Source organism: Carassius carassius, chromosome 14, assembly GCF_963082965.1.
Source record: "Carassius carassius chromosome 14, fCarCar2.1, whole genome shotgun sequence".
In the NCBI taxonomy this organism is placed as follows: domain Eukaryota; kingdom Metazoa; phylum Chordata; class Actinopteri; order Cypriniformes; family Cyprinidae; genus Carassius; species Carassius carassius.
Window position 1 is genome coordinate 1,984,364 of NC_081768.1, and position 26,427 is coordinate 2,010,790.

Consider the following 26,427-nt stretch of genomic DNA (forward strand, 5'->3'; position numbering starts at 1 on the left):
CATCAGGGTGCATCGATTTACTTTATGTATTAATAACTTCCTGCTGTAGTGTGTGATAAGTGCGCAGTCATGTAAAATACATCAATGGCAGTGTGTCTCAGCAGAAAGCATGGGGTCAGATCAGCAGAGATGGAGGTTAAGAGGTTAAAAGGTTAAGATGTGGATGACCTGTGATGCATGTGACGGCCTGCAGGGGGCAGCAGCTGCTCACTCTGCACTAGATAGTGTTCACTATCAGGGTGTGTCTGAAATGCTGACTGACTTCTGTGCGTTTAGTGAAGGTCTGCAGAAACATCCTGTCTCTAGATCTTCATTTTATTTGAATGCAACATGCAGAACTGTGTCTTTTGACTATTAAATGATTTGATAATTAAAAGCACTCAACTAAAACTACAGATAGGTTTAGATTTGTGACAAATATAATACTCTTAGGCCTACAGAGATTATAAAGAGAGACTCTAATAAATATAAAATGAAATGTTTTTAAAAAGAGATATACATAATATAAATAGACAATGAAGTATACCTACATTTCAAGTAATTTGTGCTCATTTATAATTTAATTAACAAAATGACATTACAATTACATTAATCAATTAATATAATAAAATATTATCATGACATTACACAGTCAGTGTAGGCCAATTTAAAAGTAATTTTAATGCAATTTTATAATAATAGAAAATATAATTAAAACTACATTTATAGGATAAGAATGACGTTTTAATCCAATTAAAATATTATTAAATATAACATTAAACAGTCAATGTAGGCCAATTTAAAAGGTGTGTTTATTGCAATTCTATAATTTTAAAATGAATTAGAAATTCATTAATTTTTACTTTTTTTTTTTTTTAAGGTAAGTGGTTGCAATCAATTTATTTTAGCTAAATTTAAATAGAATTTCTACTTATTTTTAATTAAATGTAGCTAAAATAAAGTTTACAACCACTTACATTTAAATTTAGTATATATATATATATATATATATATATATATATATATATATATATAATGTGTGTGTGTGTGTATATATATATATGTGTACTATTAGAATTATATTTTACATTTTATTGCAATTTTATAAAGACTTGTTTTTTAAAATATTAAATGCATTTTTAATCAGTCGATTTAAAACAATATCATACCATTTTTAAAAAGTCGATGTTGGCCAATTTAAAAGCCCTTTAAATGTAACAGTAACACAATCTTAATGACAACCTACTGATGCTAAAAAAAGTGTTTCTATAATGTAACAAAAAAAAAACTGTGCTTCTGTATTTTACACGCATTAAGTTTACAATCATTTTCTTTTAAGAATATAGCACAAGTGAGAAAATGCACAATAAATAAACAATTGATCTAATCACTAGTGTTGTGTTCTGTAAAAGCAGCACTGTTCCTGACGAGTGAATGTGTTTCTGATGGTGAGCATATGGTGAGCATTCACTCGTTAAAGTAATCAGCGCTGACACGGCGGGACGAATCCTCGGGGTCTGTCCACAGCTGAGCGCTTAACACGACCTCAGCTGACCTCTGAGAGACACACACACACACACACACACACACACACACACACACAGCAGCAGGTGAACGCTGAACTTTTATACTCATAGATTTGAAAATCAAGGTGCATCAAAGCTACATTTATTTGAACAAAAATACAGAAAAAAAACGTAATCTTGCTAAATGTTTTTACAATATAAAATAATGGTTTCTGTTTTCATATCCTGTAAAATATAATTTATTTCTGTGATGCAAAGCTGAATTTCCATCAGCCATTACTCCAGTATAAAGTGTCACATGATCCTTCAGAAATCATTCTAATATGCTGATTTATTATTAGAATTAATTTTTTCAGGATTCTTTGATGAATAGAAAGTTTAAAAGAACAGCATTTATTTTAAATATAAATCTAAACCATATAACACACATCGACTGACCTCAAACTTTTGAACGATATTGTTGGAGAAGATTTCTATTTTAAATAAATGCTCTTCTTTTTAACTTTATTAAATCAATGAATCCTGAAAATAAGTATCACAGATTCTAAAAAAAATTTGAAGCAGCACAACTGATAATAAATCAGTATATGATCATGATTTCTGAAAATACAGCGCTGCATCACAGGAATAAATTTGATTTGAATGTATATTCAAATAGAAGAGTCTTATTTTAAATTGCAATAATATTTCAGTTATTTTGTCAAAATATGGTCAAATAGATAGTCTTAATCAGCATAAGTAACTTATTTAAAAAAAAAAAAACATCACCGATCCCAAATTATTGAACAGCAGTGTATTATACTTTAACCATATAAGAATAAAGCTGTAACATAAATCATGTAAAAACTGAATTGCTATGAATACTTCCTAAATGCACTGTAAATCAGATTTTTTTTTCTTCATTAATGTATGACTGACAAATAATTCATCACATTAAGTTCATTAGTTTAAAACCGTGTCCAATCCAAATGCATTGGAGCTTTATATGCTTAAATCTTAAATTATTAGTTAAACGGGGTGTGAAACAGGCCTAATAGTTGGTTTACTGGCTCAAAAGTGCATTTAGATGAATTCCAGTCACCTACTTTAAAGGGTTTAAATAGAGACTGACTTGATATTTACTTTCAAAAACAACAGAAATAAAAAGAAAAACTCTGCAAGGCAATACAACAAAGCGACCAGCAGGGGGCGTCAGCGCTGGCATCCGCTTTAAACATGATGAATGTAGGAAATAAAGAAAGAGTCCTCGTGTATATATCAGTGTGACATCTGTGAGAGCACACACTGATTCTGATGCTCGCTATTACAGAGCATTTTACACCCAGTAAGACCGAGATCACTTCTGTATCTATCTGCCTTCTAGAAACATTACATCACCCTGCGATGACATCATCAGCGTTGATGCTCGCTTACAGATGCCTGCAAAACAATCTTCATCAGTCTTGACTGTGTTCCAGAGGAATATTTAGAGAATTGTACTGAATTAAACACACATTACTGATTAATAACGAGATTCTTTGTAGTGGGGAAGCAAAGAGTATAAAAAATAAAAGTATATGTGTCATCACATGCAATGCATTTAATTATTTAAATAGATTCAAATAGATGCAAATAGTTCAACTATAAAAAAAAAACATTGCTTGTTTTACAGCTAGCAATATTTTGGTCATGGTTATACTTTTTTTAACTGAATCAATATTATTATTATAATTTATTATTATTATTACTACAATTAACAGATTTATGATTATTCTATACACAACTTGAATAAATGCGTTCTAAAAATAAGATTTATATCTAATCAAATTGTTAAACCAGTTCATGAAGTTTATTTAAATAAACATTTAAACAAATACAAACATTAACAAAATAAGTAAATAAATCCAATTCATTTAAGTTTTAACTAGTTGAATATTCACTTGTTCCACAGTTAACCATTATTTAAGTTATGATATTAAGATATGTTCATATGTTTTAACGGAATAAATTTAACAATTCACAATGACCAAATTTATTCTGATTGTAAGCAATTTTAATAAATGCATTTTGAAGATGATTTCAAAGGAAATTTGTTAAGCTATGATTGTGAATATATTTAAATATAAAATGCATAATTAAATTTGACTAGAAATTAAATTATAGGCAAGTCATTCTTTAATGCAAATGGTGTCTTTTTTTATTTAACAAACACACATTAAAAACCAACAACAACCTGGACATGTTTTTTGTGAGATTCACATTTTTATTTGGCTATTCTGACCTCCGACTTAAGTGTAGTGAACTCCGATAAACCTTTCTGAACAGACTCCGGTCAAATCACAAGCTCTACAAACACCAGCATTCCCAAAACATGTCAGGAAAACCGGATTTCTGCCGCTCTGAACCCAGTGCACTTAGAGCTGATATCAGACACGCTCTTCATATTTTTAGACTTGAATCTATTCAGTGAACACTGAGAAGCGATTCGGCACATGTGCAGTCATGCAGTCGGGTTCAGAGAGAGTGTTACAGACACATAAACCACGCCGCAGGACAGAGACAGACCGAGAGATTCATGGAGAATCCCTCGACGATCAAGCAGCCCTTGAATAGAATCCACAAACAGTCCTGCGTGCAGATATTACAGGACACGGAAACAGATCCGAACAATCACACCGAGACTAAAACATGACCAGAATCATCCGCTTATTATATATACCTGAGAAAACCTGGAGAGAGCGGATTATTAGCACAGTCTTCTGCTGATGCTCCTTACATTTAAATAAACGATTAGAAAAAATTAAATAAACACCTAAACTGTTACACCAGTGTCGTTCCAGACGCACATGTTTTGTTATTGACAATGAATCAGAGAAAAAAAAAAAGGAAAAAAAAAACGGATAAAAATGTTATTGGAAATTTGCTGTGCTTGTTTGTGAACCGCACAATTTTGGCAAATATTCTAATTTTATATTACCGTATTTTCCGGACTATAAGTCGCACTTTTTTCATAGTTTGGCTGGTCCTGCGACTTATTTATCAAAATTAATTTGACATGAACCGAGAGAAATGAACCAATAGAAAACATTACCGTCTACAGCCGCAAGAGGGCGCTCTCTGCTGCTCAGTGCTCCTGTAGTCTACACTGAAAACCCAGAGCGCCCTCTCGTGGCTGAAGATGGTAATGTTTTCTCTTGGTTCATTTCTCTTGGTTCTAAATAAATGCGACTTATAGTCCAGTGCGACTTACTGTATGTTTTTTTCTCATGACGTATTTTTGGACTGATGCGACATATACTCAGGTGCGTATAGTATACTTATAGTATAGTATACTTATAAACCGAAAAATATGGTAATATGGCAAACTTTTTTTTAAATGATTATTATTAGCATTTAATAAAAATAAACCATATTATACAATGTTTCATTACAATAGTAGCTTAAATAATTTTTTTATTAATAATGTCAGTATAAATGTACTGTTAAGTTATTTTACAGTATAACTGTAAAATTGTAATTCTCATTTTTATGCTTTCATTTCTTAATTTTTAGATCTTAGTTTTCATCTTACTGTTCTTTCAAAGTTTAATAAAACAGTTTGGAAATTCTGATAAAACCTTTTTTTTTTTTTTTTTTTTTTTAAGAAATATTAAATAAAGACTATTTAACCATTTATTAGTGATTTCCAAGAAAATACATCTCTTAATTATTTAAATGACACGTAAATTGGAGCAAATGAATGCATGTTCATCATTTAATCATTAATTAAGTGTTACATATGAAAGTCAATTTGAGGCTAATCCGCTACAAGATTGACTCGAGAAACTGGCTGTAATTACAACCGGATATTTATTACTGCTTGCCAAACATAAATGATGACTAATGATCCAGTGGAAACAAACTGAATAACTTCTGACAGACATTTTGAAAAAGATTTGTGCCTACGTTACTGCAATGACAATAAGAGTAAATGCATTATGAGCATGAGTCTTGCTGGAATGATTAAAAATTCACAGGAAAACCAACCTGATATAAACAAGCCTTACAATGATTCAACCGCATTACACGCATCCAAAACAGAAGCGGTTTTCAATTCACGAGATCAAGAAAACGTGGAAGTGGAGAAGACTAGCCCCGTAAAACAGTGTTACTGACCCGAGCGGCTGACTTTCCCCGTCTGAAGAGCTTTAGTCAAATATTCAGGATGAACAGCTGGCTGAATCTGATCATCTGATGCTAATTAACACTCACTACGCCGTAAAAAACGCATTTTTCTAAGTTGCAAATGAAGGTTATTAAAGTACGTTTTACAGGGTAATGCCAGTTTAGTCTTTCTACTTCATTGAATTTGATATTACTTTAAGTTTAATAGAAACTTCAAATAAATCCTACAGTGTATAACAATATACATTAAAGAAAATGTAAACCCTCAGGTCATGCAAGATCAGGATGAGTTTGTTTCTTCATCAGATTTGGAGAAATGTAAAGAATTGATATAGTCTTACACGATGCTCTCACAATACTTTACACAGCCAAAACACAGGAGTTCAAATGGTTCGGTTCATTAACAAGAACATAAATATTCATGATTGATGCTTAATTATATTACAAACATATACTTTAACTCATAAGCATAATGTTTTTAATCAGCTGTTTGGACTCTCATTCTGACGGCACCCATTCACTGCAGAGCATCCATTGATGAGACACTGATGCAATGCTGCATTTCTCCAAACCTGATGAAGAAACAAACTCATCCCGATTAAACGGTCAACAAATATTCATTTTTGGGAGAACTATTCTTTAAAAACAAACCTATAGAAAGGGAAAGACAATTATTTTTTTAACAAAAGTGGCACAGAAATAGTAGCACTTGAATTCAAACCAGAAACTGATTCGACAAAAAACACTTAAAACCTCTTCAGCGGCTCTCAAATGATTTTTTTTCACCGATTAATAGTCCTCTGCTCCAACACTAGGTATATTCCACTGCAAACATCTAATAATCATTGTGAAGTGTCCTTCTGTGTTAATGTGATTCCTCATGGGTCCGATATCTGCAATGCTGGATTAAACATGTATTAAAAAAACTGCTGCATTGCATATAAACTCGGTCAGGTAGTGTCCAGTTTAACAATTTTAATACTTCATCTGGCACGTAAAAATGCTAAATGCTAAAACAATATTCTAATGAGCATCTGTACTAGTGTTCAACTGCGTCAGAAGGAGAAAACATCACATCAAACCTGCCACAAATGAATTAAAGCACTGTTTTTAAATGAACACAAACACGGATGAGGTTTGATAAAAGATTAACAATCAATAAAGACTTAATTTCAGTCTGTTCCCCAAACGAAGATAACACACTGTATGATTTCAGAAGACTCCAAGCAACCATTGGAGCTTTCCACAACAACGAAAATCATTATATACAGAAAATATTACATACAGTATCAGTTATTTTTGCACAGTATTATATTAATATTAATCAATATAAAATGAAACATATATAATATCAATGTAAGTGCATTATTATTATTATTATTTTTAATAAAACAATTACAATAATAAAATTAATTAAATATAATAGTTAATAAAAATACAAATAGTATAATAATAAATATTTATTTATAGAATTATTTATATATTTGTTCCCAGTATTATTACTATTATTATTATTATTAATAATAATAATAATAAATACACAAATATAAAGTTAGATGGTGACGATGAAGATAAAAATAAATTATTGTTATTATATAATATACAAAAATGATGATGATGATGATATAATAATAATAATAAATAAAAAATGCACCTTTTTTCATGTCACACCTTCAAAATAATAAATTACTTGAATAAATCATTTTAAAAATGTAACCATAAAGACATACATTTACACACACACACACACACACACACACACACACACACATATATATATATATATATATAAACACTAATCCTGATCTAATAAAAAAAAACACCAGGAATAAATAATATAATTTATGCGAACTTGGATATCTTGGCTAGTTTTCTTTATTATGCAAAAGACACAACGACGTGACATGAATGCAATCATTTCTGGGTGAACGATTCCTTCAAAAGATTCTCATATGTGCATTATTTCTCTCTGTTGTAACACGATCCCGTCATGAACGCCTTGACTCAATCTGAAGAGCCCAATGCTGAAAGTGACCCATGATGTGAGGTTTTAGAGCTAAAATCTATTTGCATTGATCATTTACAGTCTCTGCAATGCCAGCCCAGAAAAACAACCAGACAAAACAGGAAATGACCAGTTTGCACACACAAGGTTTGCATGGGAGTGTTAAGCTGCAAAAGCACAGTCACTGGAGTGCAATCTGCCTGTAGTTTGTATGGCCTTCCTGAACTAACCACAACTGTATTTAAAATAAAAAAAATAAATAAACGCAAACCCTTCCAAGAGTGGATTAATGATGTAACTAAATCACTATGCATCACACAAAGCAACTCTTTCAGCTGACACACATTTAAAAGCAGGCGTGCAATCTGATGAAAACGTTTGAAGGAACAGCAGCGATTCAGAATATGATCTGATAATCCTAACTAACATTATTCACATGAAACATCAGGAGCATGCAGACTAGTTGTTGATTAAAGACTAAAGCCAGTGTAGTGTGAGAACATCTGTTCTCTTAATTAGAGACTGAGACTTTCATAAAGCAGCCAGAAACAGGTTTTCCACAAAGTCCCGAGTTCCTCAGCAGAACTGAAAGTGAAACAGATTTGCTGCTTTATTTCTCTTTAAACTTTGCCCTCGGCAAGCAGAAGTTGACTGAAATGAAAATCAGCACACAAATCTAACAGAAAGCTCAGCTGACTTTCACTCAGACATGGAGAGAGGATACCACACAATCTAAACTAAACCTTCAATAACCTGCACAGATCTGAGGATGCAAAATAATAATGATGATGATGATGATAATAATAATACAATTATTTATTTATAATAAAATACATTTAATAAAATATATTTTATAATGATAAATTAAAATGTAAAAATATATAAAAAAATTCAATAAAATACAATAAAGAAAAATAAGAAAATAATTTAATATGAAATAATGTAAATATATATTTTTAAATATTTTAATAAAATACAATAAATAAAAATAAAACAGAAAAAAAGAATATAAAGTAAAAAATATTTTTTAATAAAATACAATAAATAAAAATATAAAACAAATAAATGAAAATAATGTTTAAAAAAATTCAAAGAGGAAAAAAAATACAAATGTAATAAAATACAATAAATAAAAATATAAAACTGGAATAAAAAATAAAACAAGCTGAAAAGTAAAATAAAAAAAAGGCAACCTTTTGTCTTGCAATTCTCAATTTCTCACAAATCTGACTTCTTTTCTTTACATTTCACTGTTAACACCACAGAATAAAAAAAATAAAGGTAATTGCAAATTTATCTCATTCCAAGTTTTTTTCAGTTTACATCTGAATAATAAGGGGGGAAAGTCAGAATTGTTAGATTAATAGTCACACTTACCTTTTATTATTTTATTTTTATTGTAAACTGTACAGAAAATAAGCACAAACTGCTTCATACTTGCATTACAATAGAGAATATAACTCAAGCCAAATTTGAGGAAATGTGTTCCTCGGCTTATACAATATATATTTCAACAATACGGTCCATGCAGAAACACTGAAACACTTCCTGATTAACACAGATAAAGCCTTACCTGAAGCTTGTCCTCTGGGACGTTGAGCCAGTGGTTGAACGCTTGCGAGAGTTTAGTTCGGACTTGTTTTCCTAAAAAAAAAAAACAGAGAAAAGATGACCAGAGTTCGAAATGAGCTGCAGCTATTTTATTTCAGCTAATAACTAAAATAATTACAACTAAATATTCTACAACTTAAAATATTTTTTTGATGTAAACTATACAATTAAAAACTAAAATTGAATAAATATAAAAGTAAATTGAGTATTTAAACAGGGTTATGAACGTAAAACAAGCAAACATTTTCTTTACTTGAAATTAAAATAACATTTACATAAAATATTTAATACAAAAAATACTTTGAGCTAGTCTGGAGCACTAAAATAATAATAAAAAAAAACTATATAGGCAAAATTAAAAAACAACAAATGTACTCGAACTGAACTTAGTGAAAACAGAAAATATAAATATAAAAATTAAATCTGCAGTATCTCATCTAAGAAGTTTATATTATAGTTAACTAAAAACATTGAACAAATAAACGGCATGAAACCAGAATCATACAAAATGCAGATGAGTCAACAGAAGTGTTTTTGGTTTTTAAAACACAGACTTAAACGCTGAAGCCTGCAGAGCTCTGATTATTCAGCAAGCTGTCTTCAGAACGACGATCATTCATCTGACTTCATGAGCGTTTTCCTGTAACTGGAGCGAGTCAAGCTGCGCTGATCTAATGTTCCTCCTCCTGTGTCCTCACTTCAACTCCGTTTGGCCTCTAGTAATGATGAATTCATCAAGAACAGCTCAGATTCACCCTCAATAATCAAAGAAAATTCACTAACCATTTCTGAAAACATCACAATTTGATTAGCCTCAAAATAGCACTTTTTGTGCCTTTTTAGCTTTGAAAACACTTTCTATGATAACACTGTATCAGATTTTCTCTTCCTGACAAACTGTATCAACAAAAATTCTAACAATCTTTGGTTGCAAAAAAAAACTACATTTGTAATTGTATTAATTAATTGACTTATTTTTAATTGTCGTAATTCATTTTATTACTAGTATGTATTTTTTTTTTAAATTTTATTAAATTTTTTAAAAGTTCAATGACTTAATTTAAAATTAAATAATACATTTTTCACAGTTTCCGTGAGGTCTTAAAATGTCTTAAATTTAGTTGCATCAAATTCTTATTGAAAAAAAAAGTCTTATTGTACGGGAAAGTCTTGGGGATGGCAATTTGGGGACTGAAAGAGCAGAATTGCAATACGGATGAATGTGACAACTAAACTTAAAAAAAAAAAAAAAACGCGAACGCTGCACATTTAAAGTCCGGTGCTGCGCTGCTTTGTGTTCTACTGTAACCAGTGCAACGGTTATATTTCTATCACATGCTCCACCTGCTGGCAGAGAATGAATGTGCATTTTCAATATAACAGTTGTTTTGTTCAGACCAATGTAAAATCAACCCATGTTTTTATCCTGCAAACACGCAGAGATTTAAATGTGAATTGGTGGATCGATAAGAAGACAATGCATTATAAGGGTGTGTGTGTGCAATATATGGTCTGCGATAATATCATAATTGATGTTTTTTAACGAAGTGCGAGCTTATTGACATTAAGAGTATATTTTGCAAAGTAAATAAAACACACCTTTAGAGAGCATGCATACATTATGTGTGCATATTTAGAGTGCGTTCTTTCACTGCATGAATCAGTATTAAAATGCATTTTTAAAGTTTATCATTTATAAAACTTTGTTTTTGTGTAGACTTGTATCTGAACTGTAAATGAAACTTTACAGTAATTTATTTTGTTTAATATTGTACTATAGACATTGCCCTACCCCGCTCATATGGTATTAATTTTATTTGTGCATGTCTTTTACAATATATTAAGTCTTATATTTGAGCTTAAGAATCTTGCAAAAAAAAAAAAAAAAAAGTTTTACTTTTTACTACGATATAGTTACCATTTCAGTTACATTATGTACTTCGGTTATACAAATAACATTTTTCAGAAATCATATTTATTGTAATTTTATAAATTATTACATTTATTAAATACATAAATTATTTAAAAAAAATTACTTCAGTTATTATTATTTGATGTATTTTTTTTAGATATTTAATTTATAACCCTTTCTTTACAGTAATGGGAATCACTAAATAGTGAGAAAAAGTAAAACGTCAGGATTCACTGAATTAATTCTGGGGCGAAATATGACCTGGACGTGTTTTAATGAGATTTCCCGTTTAAATGCGAGTAAATGACCTCCTGGAAGTCTTTCTCAATCTCTTCACATGTGCTTCTCTGTTTCTCTTCACCGGCGCTGTCGAGTTTCAGTTCCTCAGTGATGTCTTCCCTGACCTCTGCAAAAACTAGCCGAGAGGAGTGTCTCTGGGTTTGTGCATACTGTCACAGGACATCATTAAAATTGCAAGAGAACGACGGGAAAACAACAGAATGGGTTCTGATGCAGCAGCAGCATTCCTCCTCGACCTCTCAGACTCCTTCTGACTCGGCGGGTTTTACTGTCGATACAATCAACACACTCTCGCTAATAGAGCAGCATGCACTCTTAAAAACAAAGGTGCTTCATGATTCCATAGAAGAACCGTTTTGTCTAAATGGTTCCATAAACATCTGAAGAACCTTAACGTTTCACAAAAGCTTCTTTGTGGCGAAAGAAGGTTCTTAAGATTATAAAAAGGTAAGAAAGAGATGGTTTTCTCTTCTTTGTGGAACCAAAAATGGTTCTTCTATGGCATTGCTTTTAAGCACCTCGATTTTAAGAGTGTAGAGATGGAAAGAGGAAGATTTAATTCTGCAAGACCGTAGGAAATTGAAGCAGTGGCAACCAAATTATGTTACTGATTTTACACACACACACAGAGAGAGAGAGAGAGACTTATGCATAATTCTAAGTTTTCATGCAGTTTTCAATAAAACATTCATACAGGTCTATTATAGTTAAAACTAAATCTAAAACTATGAAAAAAGTAACCAAAATAAAATATGAAGTATGAAATATGAATATCAAAGTAGTACTGAAATAACTAAAACAAAACATTTCTAAATTGCCAAAACATCAATTAAAAATGGAAGTCTACATTGCAACAAAATACATTTCTATAAAGTTTATTCATTTGTATGTATTAGTTTAAGAAATTACAAAAATGACAAACAACAAAATACTTGAACTAAAATGAAAACAGAAAATATAAAAAAAATAAAACCTACTTGCTACTTGAAATGAACGTTAACTGAAAATATGAAAGAAACTATATATATATATATATATATATATATATATATATATATATATATATATATATATATATATATAAAATGATCAAATAAAAGAATAACAATGACTAAAATTAAAGTGAAAACACAAAATATAAAAGTTAAATCTAACTCAAAATGTTAACAAAAACTATACCATAAAATGTCCAGAAAATATTATGTCCAGTGTCATAAAATGACACTGGACAGTAAAAGATGACTATATTACCGAAAAATGACATGGTAACATAATCACACAAGCGACTTGGAAATATAATCCTACACTACACTGTTAAAGCTACTCCAATGTCTAAAAGTGTCACGATCGGTGTTACAGACGGAGAAACACGGAGAGGGAACCAATTGCAGGTAAGTCATTTATTAAAGGGTAATCCAAAGGGGTCCAGTCCAGGCAGGGTCAAAACCAGAATATCCAAATCCCACATAAACAAGACACGAAGACAAGGCAAAGCAAGGCAAGAAGCGACGGACATGAATAATCATAGGACATTAAACAAGGACTCCGTAACACAGACTCAGACAGACCGGGTATAAATACACAGAAGGATAATGAGGGAACAGGAGACTGGTGGGGAACAATCAATTACTAAACAGGAGGAAGGTGACCAAATAAGGGAACCGGAAGTGATAAGGATAAAGACACCATGAGAAAGGAGGACACCTAGTGGAAACCCAGGGAACACAACCCAGACACTGTGACAGTACCCCCCTCTCTACGGAGCGGCTCCCAGACGCTTCACGACATGACACAAAACAGAGACCAGGAGGGAGGCGGACAGGTGGAGGCTCAGGGGGAGGGACGGAGGGCCAGAAAGGAAACATGGGAAACAGACACCAGAAGTGTAAACACAAAACTGGGAGATCAGGAGGGAGGAGGACCGGAGGAGGTCCAGGTGGAGGGACGGAGGGCCAGGCTAACAGAGGGGAACCGACAGAAAACACAACAGAAAACGAAAAACATAAGTCCATGAAGGACTTCACGTGGCGCCCCCCAGGGCGGAGCAGAAGACCACCACAACCATGTGGTCAGGGCGGAAGCCCCCCAGGGCGGAGCAGAAGACCACCACAACCATGTGGTCAGGGCGGAAGCCCCCCAGGGCGGAGCAGAAGACCACCACACCCCTGTGGTCAAGGCGGAAGCACCTCAGGGCGGAGCAGAAGACCACCACAACCTTGTGGTCGAGGCCAGAGTCCCCCAGGGCGGAGCAGAAGACCACCACATCCTTGTGGTCGAGGCTGGAGTTCCCCAGGGCGGAGCAGAAGACCACCACATCCTTGTGGTCGATGCACAAAGCCCCCAGGGCGGATCAGAAGCCCACCACTTCCGTGCGGCCGGATCAACGGGAGGACGAGACTCTGGTAATTCCATGGTGTCTCTACTGGACTCCAGAAGATCGGTGCTGACCTGGCTCTGCTCATGAAGATCTTTGGTGACTTGTATTTGCTCATGAAGATCAATGGTGACTTGCCTTTGTTCCTGAAGATCAGAGGTGACTTGCCTTTGTTCATGAAGATCAGAGGTGACTTGCCTTTGTTCATGAAGATCAGAGGTGACTTGCCTCGGTTCATGAAGATCAGAGGTGACTTGCCTCGGTTCATGAAGATCAGAGGTGACTTGACTCAGTCCTTGAAGACCACCGGTGACTTGACTCAGTCCTTGAAGACCACCGGTGACTTGACTCAGTCCTTGAAGACCACCGGTGACTTGACACAGTCCTTGAAGACCACCGGTGACTTGACACAGTCCTTGAAGACCACCGGTGACTTGACACAGTCCTTGAAGACCACCGGTGACTTGACTCAGTCCTTGAAGATCACCGGTGACTTGACTCTGAAAGGTCAACGGTGACCAGCCTAGTCTCTGGAGGATCCGAGGTGACTAGCCCCGACTCTGGAGGATCCGCGGCGACTAGCCCCGACTCTGGAGGATCAGCGGCGACTAGCCCCGACTCTGGAGGATCAGCGGCGACTAGCCCCGACTCTGGAGAGTTCACTGGCACCTGACTCGACTCTGGAGAGTTCACTGGCACCTGACTCGACTCTGGAGAGTTCACTGGCACCTGACTCGACTCTGGAGGGTCAACTGGCACCTGACTCGACTCTGGAGGGTCAACTGGCACCTGACTCGACTCTGGAGGGTCAACTGGCACCTGACTCGACTCTGGAGGGTCAACTGGCACCTGACTCGACTCTGGAGGGTCAACTGGCACCTGACTCGACTCTGGAGGGTCAACTGGCACCTGACTCGACTCTGGAGGGTCAACCGGCACCTGACTCGACTCTGGAGGGACAACCGGAACCTGACTCTGCTCTGGAGGGACAACCGGAACCTGACTCTGCTCTGGAGGGACAACCGGAACCTGACTCGACTCCGGAGGGTCAGCTGAGACTCTCATTCCTTGCGGCGGTGCTGGGCAAGCAGCCATCTTGGGCCATGACTCTGGACAGGCGGCCATCTTGTACTGTGGTGCTGGGCTGGCGGCCATCTGGGGTTGTGGCGCTGGACTGGCAGCCATCTTGTACTGTGGCGCTAGGCTGACGGCCATCTTGGGCTGTGGCGCTGAACCGGTGGCCAATTTGGGCATTGGCGCTGGGCTTGCGGCCATCTTGGGCTGTGGCGCTGGAACGTGGGCCAATTTGGGCATTGGCGCTGGGTTAGCGGCCATCTTGTGCTGTGGCGCTGGACAGACGGCCATCTTGTGCTGTGGCGCTGGTAGCCAATTTGGGCAGTGGTGCTGGACTGGCGGCCATCTTGGGTTGTGGCGCTTGGCTGGTTGCCATCCTGGGCAGTGGTGCTGGGCTGACGACCACCCCGCCGGAAGAGACAGAAGTGGCTGGGGCATCCCACCGAAGCAGATGCTGCAAGTAGCGCACAAATTAGAGTCAGGGTCCCCACTTCATTGCCTTCTTGGACGGAGGGCGATCAACCGAAGATGCTTGGCTCGCCGCTCCGCCATCTTGGCTGGGGAACGGAAAAACGACATAACGCTGGTTCCTAGAGTGACGGAGTCCTTCTGTCACGATCAGTGTTACAGAAAACACGGAGAGGGAACCAATTGCAGGTAAGTCATTTATTAAAGAGTAATCCAAAGGGGTAAACAGTCCAGGCAGGGTCAAAACCAGAATATCCAAATCCCACATAAACAAGACACGAAGACAAGGCAAAGCAAGGCAAGAAGCGACGGACATGAATAATCATAGGACATTAAACAAGGACTCCGTAACACAGACTCCGACAGACCAGGTATAAATACACAGAAGGATAATGAGGGAACAGGAGACAGGTGGGGCACAATCAATTACTAAACAGGAGGAAGGTGACCAAATAAGGGAACAGGAAGTAATAAGGAGAAAGACACCATGAGAAAGGAGGACACCTAGTGGAAACCCAGGGAACTCCAAATCCCACATAAACAAGACACGAAGACAAGGCAAAGCAAGGCAAGAAGCGACGGACATGAATAATCATAGGACATTAAACAAGGACTCCGTAACACAGACTCAGACAGACCGGGTATAAATACACAGAAGGATAATGAGGGAACAGGAGACAGGTGGGGCACAATCAATTACTAAACAGGAGGAAGGTGACCAAATAAGGGAACAGGAAGTGATAAGGAGAAAGACACCATGAGAAAGGAGGACACCTAGTGGAAACCCAGGGAACACTCGACTCTGGAAAGGAGGACACCTAGTGGAAACCCAGGGAACACAACCCAGACACTGTGACAAAAAGGATACAAAAGCCATGAGGAACAAATCAACCCATGGCAAATCGTCCTTAACAGCATTACTTCAACAGAACCGAATGTGTGTCCTTTTACTAATTCCTGCTACAGCAGGAGCAGCTAATAAGAGACACATGATATATTGTCATTTATTGTGCATTGTGCTGACTGCAGATTTCCTGTATGACTGTGACTTATAGATTTATGATGATGCTTCTGTCACAGAACGGCTAGCTGACATCAAATGTCAAGCAGCTTCTGGCTCCAGAAATCACTGTAACAATATATCCTGCCGTAATACAAAACTGCAACAATATGCATCGTGGAAAGTTTATTAAGAGTGAAATTTAGACAGATTTTATTTAGCATCATGTTTGGTAATTGCACATAAAACGTGGCGAACCAAGAAGGTCACACATTTGAGCTTTCATGTTTTATTATTATATATATATACAACCCGAATTCCGGAAAAGTTGGGACGTTTTTTAAATTTTAATAAAATGAAAACTAAAGGAATTTCAAATCACATGAGCCAATATTTTATTCACAATAGAACATAGATAACGTAGCAAATGTTTAAACTGAGAAATTTTACACTTTTATCCACTTAATTAGCTCATTTAAAATTTAATGCCTGCTACAGGTCTCAAAAAAGTTGGCACGGGGGCAACAAATGGCTAAAAAAGCAAGCAGTTTTGAAAAGATTCAGCTGGGAGAACAACTAGTGATTGATTAAGTTAATTGATATCAGGTCTGTAACATGATTAGCTATAAAAGCTTTGTCTTAGAGAAGCAGAGTCTCTCAGAAGTAAAGATGGGCAGAGGCTCTCCAATCTGTGAAAGACTGCGTAAAAAAATTGTGGAAAACTTTAAAAACAATGTTCCTCAACGTCAAATTGCAAAGGCTTTGCAAATCTCATCATCTACAGTGCATAACATCATCAAAAGATTCAGAGAAACTGGAGAAATCTCTGTGCGTAAGGGACAAGGCCGGAGACCTTTATTGGATGCCCGTGGTCTTCGGGCGTTCAGACGACACTGCATCACTCATTGGCATGATTGTGTCAATGACATTACTAAATGGGCCCAGGAATACTTTCAGAAACCACTGTCGGTAAACACAATCCGCCGTGCCATCAGCAGATGCCAACTAAAGCTCTATCATGCAAAAAGGAAGCCATATGTGAACATGGTCCAGAACCGCCGTCGTGTCCTGTGGGCCAAGGCTCATTTAAAATGGACTATTTCAAAGTGGAATAGTGTTTTATGGTCAGACGAGTCCAAATTTGACATTCTTGTTGGAAATCACGGACGCCGTGTCATCCGGGCTAAAGAGGAGGGAGACCTTCCAGCATGTTATCAGCGTTCAGTTCAAAAGCCAGCATCTCTGATGGTATGGGGGTGCATAAGTGCATACGGTATGGGCAGCTTGCATGTTTTGGAAGGCTCTGTGAATGCTGAAAGGTATATAAAGGTTTTAGAGCAACATATGCTTCCCTCCAAACAACGTCTATTTCAGGGAAGGCCTTGTTTATTTCAGCAGGACAATGCAAAACCACATACTGCAGCTATAACAACAGCATGGCTTCGTCGTAGAAGAGTCCGGGTGCTAACCTGGCCTGCCTGCAGTCCAGATCTTTCACCTATAGAGAACATTTGGCGCATCATTAAACGAAAAATACGTCAAAGACGACCACGAACTCTTCAGCAGCTGGAAATCTATATAAGGCAAGAATGGGACCAAATTCCAACAGCAAAACTCCAGCAACTCATAGCCTCAATGCCCAGACGTCTTCAAACTGTTTTGAAAAGAAAAGGAGATGCTACACCATGGTAAACATGCCCCGTCCCAACTATTTTGAGACCTGTAGCAGAAATCAAAATTGAAATGAGCTCATTTTGTGCATAAAATTGTAAACTTTCTCAGTTTAAACATTTGCTATGTTATCTATGTTCTATTGTGAATAAAATATTGGCTCATGTGATTTGAAAGTCTTTTAGTTTTCATTTTATTCAAATTTATGCTTTTACATTTTTCATTGTTAAATATCAAATGTATTTATATAATATTTCTGATTTACTAATATTTCTACAATACAATATTATACCAAATATGTTAAACTTAGAAAATCACACACAAGCTTTCATTTTTATTATTATTATTATTATTATTATTACAAAAATGCATTTAATAAATGTTTATTTAAACATTTCTAAAATTATTTCTAATATTTATTTTTATAAAATAATATATTGGTTCATGATGTTATGGTAAACCCAGATCACACATTTGATAAAATCAAAAAAGTAAAAAATAATGCGCTAAAATATAAATTTGTAAATTACAAATAAACATCGTAAGAAATAAATACACTATTTATAATTAACATAATTATGAAATACAATATTTATGCTTTTTAAATGCGGAGTTAAAGTATATGTTTGTAACACAATTAAGCATCAATCATGCATATTAATGTTCTTGTAACTGTACTTTGGTTGTTTAAAGTATTTTGAGTTCATGTTATATCAACAACACAGTTATTAATCATTTAAGTCTCCTCGTAGTAAAGATATGTGGAGATATGTTCTCTATACAGCTGGGTTCGTCAACCATTACTCCTTCGAGGACAGACAGAAACCTAGGAGTTGTGATGGATCATCAGTTAAGCTTCACAGACCACATTGCTACAACGACCCGGTCCTGCAGGTTTGCCTTATACAACATTAGGAAGATTAGACCCTTCCGGTCAGAGCAAGCCACCCAACTTCTTGTCCAAGCTCTTGTTCTCTCCAGACTGGACTATTGTAATGCTCTCCTGGCTCTTCCTGCATGTACTGTCAAGCCTCTGCAGTTGATCCAGAATGCAGCAGCAAGGGTTGACTTCAATGAGCCAAAAAAAGCTCATGTTACTCCTCTCCTCATCAGGTTACACTGGCTACCAGTAGCCGCTCGCATCAAATTCAAGGTACTGATGCTAGCCTACAAGACGACCACTGGCATGGCACCAACATACCTAAACTCACTGGTTAAATCTTATGTGCCCTCCAGAAGTTTGCGCTCTGCAAGTGAACGACGCCTTGTGGTGCCATACCAAAGAAGTTCAAAATCACTCTCATGGACCTTTTCCTGGACTGTGTCCAGCTGGTGGAATGACCTCCCAGTCTCAATTCGTGCAGCTGAGTCTTTACTCATTTTCAAGAAACATCTAAAGACTCATCTTTTTCGCCTGCACTTAACCAACTAATACTAGCACTTTTCCTTTTCTTGTCTTTTAATTTTATAAAAAAAAAAAAAAACCTACCTATGCGTTCTATATTAGACTAACTGAGACTTGTCATGGCACCTGTATACTGTTGTTGTTCTCTTGTTGACCTGACTGCTTCTATTGTTCTCATTTGTAAGTCGCTTTGGATAAAAGCGTCTGCTAAATGATTAAATGTAATGTGGGGAAAAATAATATACATCAAGCAAAACAGGTAAAGTTTTATCCGCAAATAAACATTTTTTCACCCTAATGAATTATTTGTCTTCTGTGGAATTAAAAAAGATGACGTTTTGAATAATGTTGTGTGTTTTGCATCTGATGAAAGTCGATGGGCATTAATGCTATTCATTTTCAACATCCAAAACAAGCCCAACAGGTTTTGAGGGCGAGTAAATAACGACAGAATGATAAATATCTCCAAAGCCTTGAATCTTCACTTCGCTACTTTAAATTAAAGCAGTATTTTTTTTCCAGCTGTTAGTGTTTACTCTTGCTGAAATTGTGGACAGAAACCCTTTGCATAAAAAGTTCTATTAAATTTAAGAGTAATCGATATTAAATAAATTAATCCAACTGTCACGTTTATGAACTTGTTTCCTTATTTGGTCACCTTCCTTTTCTTGTTTTAGTTAAGTGATTGATCCCCACCTGTTTCCAGTTCCCTCATTACCTTCTGTGTATAAATGCCCGTTCTGTTTAGTTCCTCCTCATCCGTGATTGTTTATCGTTATTGAATGTATGTGAATGTTAACCAGAGATCGTATTGTGAATGTCTATTCTAACCTATATGTAACCTTATCTTCTTGGTCATCCAGTAAACTCCTTATTTTGATCACTATCCTCCTCTAGCACTATTATCCTTCGTTAGCACTACACCATTCTGTAACACCAGCATAGAGCAAATCAAAATAAAGTTTCAGCAAACATTATTAGTTTCATTTAGGACTGCTGCATAATTGTGTAATAAGTTACCGTAGTACAGCGAACTCAACTCATTTCATTATAAAATCCCACTTCATCTCCATAAAGCACTTTTCCTACAGCGAAGCCATTCTTAAAATATCATTTAACCTACATTTATTACAAGACCAAGACCAAGCTATTAATATCAAAGACATTCAGCAACATTAAAGCAAAAATACACTCAAAAATGAAAAGTTTTCTCATCTTGTTCCAAACACATGACTTTCTTCTTTAGTCATGGGTCAAAGACAAAAAGGTGTAAGCATATAAACAATAAGTGTAATACTGCTTTAAATTGTTGTTGTTTTTCCAATAAAATGTGAAAAGTTTTCAGTTTAATTTAATTGCAATTTTTTTTTGTTTTTCTAATCAAAAAATAAATCTCATAAATTTCCCCCTGATTTACAGAAGAGAGCCACTGAAATGCCATCCTATAAAAGACTAATTACTTTCACCCCAAATACTACTTAGCTGTATTTTAACATTTCAAAAAAGTTTGCCACTATCCTAGATTTGTCCCAATGGTAATGGTAAGTATTTTTTTTTTTACTCATTTAAAACACAATACAATGTATTATTCTGCTTTATTCTTTTATATATTTTAATATGTACAATAATGAATAAAATTTTGTACATAAATAGTGTCCAAAAACTTATTTGAAACCTTAAAAGTTGACACTTTACTTACATTTGATGTGCTTTCTATGCATGTAAATTTCTTTTGATGGGGACATCTTGACGTCTTCGACCCACATAAAGGATTTTTTATTTAGTTTTTTCATACAGTGACCATTCATGTTTACCACGGCTATATTATTATATGCGAATAAACTGTAAAAGATACTGATGCACTATATTACAATTCTTCTGAAGTCCATTGAAATGTAAGTCTAAACTCAATGATAATATTCTAATTCTAACTTATTCATTTCACATATGCAAAATAGTTTACATTTTGTCAAACTATCAAATAACAACCTAAAAATTCAGTCGGTTTCTATTCCAAAGAGAAGATTTTGTCAGTTTTTCCTGGTGTTCCCCAGAAGAAAGTCTCATGGTGAGTAAATGAATGTATTTTGAGTGATTTATTCCTTCATCACTGTACTGTATGCAGCCAAAAATAAATGCGTAATGCCCTATAGATGCTCTCTTACCTGGCAGCTGTAACAAGTACTTGTACGGTTCCAGAAGAATCCTTTCAGAAGTTGCTCTTTCGTCTCCATCCATCCCTCCGTTTCTACAAAGAAACCTGCTGAGAGAGAAGAAGAGCGCGAGCGTTAACCACAGCCTCCAGGGAAGGTGACCGCTCAGGATCTTCTCTTGTATTTGATTTGCTTTACTTCCTAGTAATCTGCTAAGATTATGCATGCATTTTTGGGAAGCTTTGGGGTTTTTTTCCCAACAGTAAGCAGGGCTTCATTTTTTTTTACCTATTTTAGTGGACCTCAATTTAATTTACTTTTGAAAGAAATGTATAGACATTCCTATGCTCCTCTGCTCACCACGGCTGCATTTATTTGATCAAAAAAAATAATAATAAAAATTCTGAAATATTTTTACAATTTAAAACAGCTGTTTTTTTTGTGAAATATTATAAAATGTAATTTATTTCCGTGAAGCACAGCTGAATTTTCAGCATCATAACTCCAGTCTTCAGTGTCACATGATCATCAGAAATCATTATAATTTGCTGATTTGATGCTAAAGAAACATTTCTGATTATTATCAATATTGAAAACAGTTGTGCTGCACAATATGAAAACAAGGATGCCTTTTATTTTTCAGTATTGTCAGATGTAGTGTTGTCAAAAGACCCGGTACTTCGGTACCAAGTCGGTACAAAAAAATGTAAATGTGACGGTACCAGGTTTCTTTAAGTACCGGTAGTACCGAGGTCCCGTTCAAACCCGGTTCAGCGCTATGATTTCCGCGAAGCAGAAAACGAGGACGGAATCTCAAAATCCAGTCATGAATATGAAACTTACATTTTAATATGGACAGTCATGGAATTTGTCAAAGTTAGCATAAATTTATCAAATCAAATCTCCATATGGACCAGTATGTGTAAATGTTAAGCCGCAAAAGTTGTTTGAAATATGAATCTGTGTTCTGCGCGTCTCTGTGTAAATTAATGAATGGCAGAGACGAGCGGGTTTGTTTACTACATAGACTGAAGCGCATGACGCTTGCATTAATTTCAGCATCTGAGCTTCAGAGTTCTCTCTCCATCAAGCGATCTGAACTTTTCAGTTCATCTCAATGGACGCACAGCGCACCTGTATTTGATGCTCTGTAAACTCTTTGTGAAGGCACTCGACTCTCCGTTTCTTTACTGATAGCGCTGTTTCTCACACATGCAAAGAGAGAGAGAGCGAGAGTCTTACCACGCTGAATCGACACGCTATATGTAAACTATTCTTTGTTGTCTTCTCCTGTCAAAATAATGGAGTTCATTTAGAATTATTCATATTTATTTTTGAACAAGCAGAAGACATACCGGTTTCTCCGGTAGTGGGCGGAGCTAATGCACAAATGGCAATTTCATTGGCTGGCGCTGATCTATTTCACCGAACGAACGCAGCTGTTTGACCGAACGCAGACAACGTGATTAATATTCATGAACCCAGCAGCTCATCAATTCATAGTGCATTGTATATACATTAGTATGATAGTAGAATTAGTAGCAGTATTATCTTTTAATAATAATTAATATGATCTATTACTATTTTTTTTTACAGAAACCCTCAATGACCAAAAATATCTTAAGCATCACCACCAGTCTTAAGTTCAGTTAAAATGACAAATATGCATTCATTAAAGAAATAAATCACAATATTTCTTCCATGTTTTAATTTTAATAGCAAATCCCCTTTATTTAACAAAAATAAAATGTTTAAATTTCATAAATTAAAGGACAAATTAAATTTGGGTGAAACTTGTTTACTGTTTTTCATAATTATATAACTTGTAGAAAAACTTTTAACACAATTGTAAATAAGTATAAAGAATGGCATTGGTTTTATTTTTAGTGCTAAAAAGTTTTTTTTTTTAATTAGCATATTTTTGTGTTTTGCTTTGGTACCGAAATTGGTACCGAGAACCGTGGATTTTTACTGGTATCGGTACCGAATACTGAAATTTTGGTACCGTGACAACACTAGTCAGATGAACAGAAAGTTGTGTTAATTTGAATATAGACCATATTGTAACATTCAAAATGTATTTATTATTGTAACATAATATTACCTGAATATTTACATATAGAGTTAAGGAATTTAAGCTTAAATGCTTGAAATTATTAGTTTATTCTGATTATGACTCAAATGTAACTATTATTTGAATACTGGTGTGTTCTGTTGCTGTTGCTGCCATTGTATAAAAAGTAATAACCATGGTTAAAAATAACTAGTATATTAAGCTTAAAGCTTACCGCTTTATTAATGACTCATTGTTTTGAATGAATAATCCTACATGGTGACCAGATGAACTGTTGCTGTTTAAACCTTCGGGTGTGTAATTGTAGTGCCTATTTAGTCACTGTACAAACACAATGAACACTCACATTAGTTGGATTATCTGCAAGTCATTTAATATTTACAAGCTCAAAAACATCAGCTACAGTGATGCAATTCTTAATTTCAGAGGAAATGTAACTTTCAATGAGATATATCTGTGACACAAAACAATAGGAGAGTGCATCAATGGGAACAATTTATCACGGCATGTCGCTGTCATAAAAGCGCAGCACTCGACTCATAAACAATTTCATGGATACAACAGCGACATGATCCTGCAGTCGCATCCCATCACTCAAACAGACACGCTCGTCTCTTCTAGGCCTGTTAAAGCCCGAAACCGATCCAAACAGGAAACAACAACCATGAGAGGGGTTTTCTGTGGAAGCTTGTTTCCGCTACGGGGTAAAGTGTAATTAAAAAAGGTAAGTGCAACACTTAAAAAGTGTACAATTCGGACTTCTAGCAATTCTGATTTGAAACTCAGAAACAAGAAATGCAAGTAGATGAAGCAAGCAAGAAAGTCAGAATTGTGTGTCTAGATCTTGTAATTCTGACTTTCTCCTCAGATTTTCAAACTTAGATTTTGCAATTTTTCCTAGTTTAATGGCATGGATAGTTTTTCCGTGTTTCCGTTGCTTGAGTGGCCGATATACTGAAACTGCGTACTGTTTATTTTTTTTAACACATGACTAGTGGTTGACCGATATGCGTATATTTGACAGTCGATGCCGATATCTTGGAAAACGGGGTACACGGTAATTAACAGGGAACTCTGGGTATTCTGGGAAGTTTGTGTGCACTGGGAATCATATTTTTCAAATAAAGCCAGGGTAACACTCATTTTACATACAGCACACAGTGAAAATGACATGAATATATATTTTTGGCGAATGCATAAAGTGCAGCATAATTTGAAATCACGAGTTTAAAGTTTAAAGCGTTCAATTCACATGGACCGACTCTCACACAGAGAACACTTCACAAGATCTCACAGCTGGATTCGACTGAGTTTGCAAGGTTTGTGAAATTAAATGTTCTTTAGTCATTCAAAGATTTGTTTAATTTATATAAATACGTATTTGCTTAATGCTGACAGCAAATGAGAATGTATTATAATCTTTGCCTCTCCATTACTAATAGACCTAACATAAAAGTAATCGTTTTGTTTAACTGTTCTGATTATGACATCTATCTGTATTAGACAGAACTGTTAAAGACGATGACGAACAAGAGAGACTGTGAGCACTGTGTGCATCAAAATAAAAGTCCCAACTCGAACACATCGGCCAAGCAGAAAAACTTATCGAACAATGCCTATATTTGAAAAATGCCAAATATCGGTTGACCACTAATTGCAACACTTAAAGTGTACAATTATGACTTTTTCTAGCAATTCTGATTTAACACTCAGAAACGCAGTTTAGTTTCGCAAGAAAGAACATCAGAATTGTGTGTCTATATCTTGTTATTCTGACTTTTCTTCTCAGATTTGCAAGCTTAGATTTTGCAATTGATTCGTTTTCCCAGTTGATTAGCATCTATCGGCAAATATCCATACCGATAGTTTTTCCATGTTGTGTCCGTTGCTTGAGTGGCTGATAATCTCCACTGTTATTATACAAAGCAAGAACAAATCACTGACACTGCACGGTGTTTGTTTTGACACGTGTCACTACATGATACACATAGCGGGAAACCTTGGATGTGGATTTAATACCTCGATAATGAAACTGTACGTATACATTACATGTTTTCATATCGATTATCACAAATTTACATTGGATGATGTTTATAACATTGTTTGGTGCAACTGCATGCCTTATTTTTATATGAAAATAAACAAGCTGAAAACACTAACTGAAAAAACCTTTAGTGCTTTTCTATAGTCTTGAGTCAACTATACATCGGATTGGTTTCTTCCTTAAATTATAAAAAAGTAAAAAATATGAATGGTATTATAATGTTATTGATGATATGTCAAACATTAGTTTCGGTTTGGATTTCAAAACATGACAGAACTTTTTGATTTTGAAGGAGTGATAAGAGAATTATACAAATGAATACATGCATTGATTAATGATATAAATGTACCTCTGAAGGTTCTGGCTGTCCTTATAAAAAAGATTCAATGGAATTGTTTTAATCTTCGCTGCATGTAATATCTAATAAAGTAGGCCTAAAGAAAACTGCTCTTATTCTACTGTTCCAAAAGTGCCACCTGCTGTCAGAGAGAGGATTTACAGAGAATTACATTTACATTCAGCCTGTGTGCAGTTTCTCACTGGCCAAAAAAACGGACCAAATTTGCATGCCCTGCTGTAAATTTTAATCTGTTGATGAAAAAAAAATTGTGGCTTCTACACATCCAAACAATTCGGATAAGGTATCTATAATTATTTAAGGAGCAGATACAATTGGCTACATGTAAAT

General features: G+C 35.3%; 2 protein-coding genes across 5 annotated transcripts in view; both read right to left on the reverse strand.

Moving 5' to 3' along the window:
- LOC132156718 (egl nine homolog 1-like) overlaps positions 1-26,427 on the reverse strand; it is a 339,835-nt gene that overhangs the window by 22,952 nt on the left and 290,456 nt on the right. The window lies entirely within an intron of this gene.
- LOC132156719 (geranylgeranyl pyrophosphate synthase-like) overlaps positions 1-26,427 on the reverse strand; it is a 30,284-nt gene that overhangs the window by 1,907 nt on the left and 1,950 nt on the right. For 2 of the 4 annotated variants that reach the window (XM_059565696.1, XM_059565699.1), the window contains exons 2-3: positions 21,634-21,728; positions 9,227-9,297 (exon numbers count right to left, since the gene is read on the reverse strand). In XM_059565696.1, the coding sequence (XP_059421679.1) occupies positions 9,227-9,297; positions 21,634-21,706 (144 nt within the window). In that variant the 5' untranslated portion in view covers positions 21,707-21,728. Of the gene's footprint in view, positions 1-9,226; positions 9,298-21,633; positions 21,732-26,427 lie in introns of all 4 variants that reach the window. The other 2 variants (XM_059565697.1, XM_059565698.1) reach the window with 1 other exon arrangement.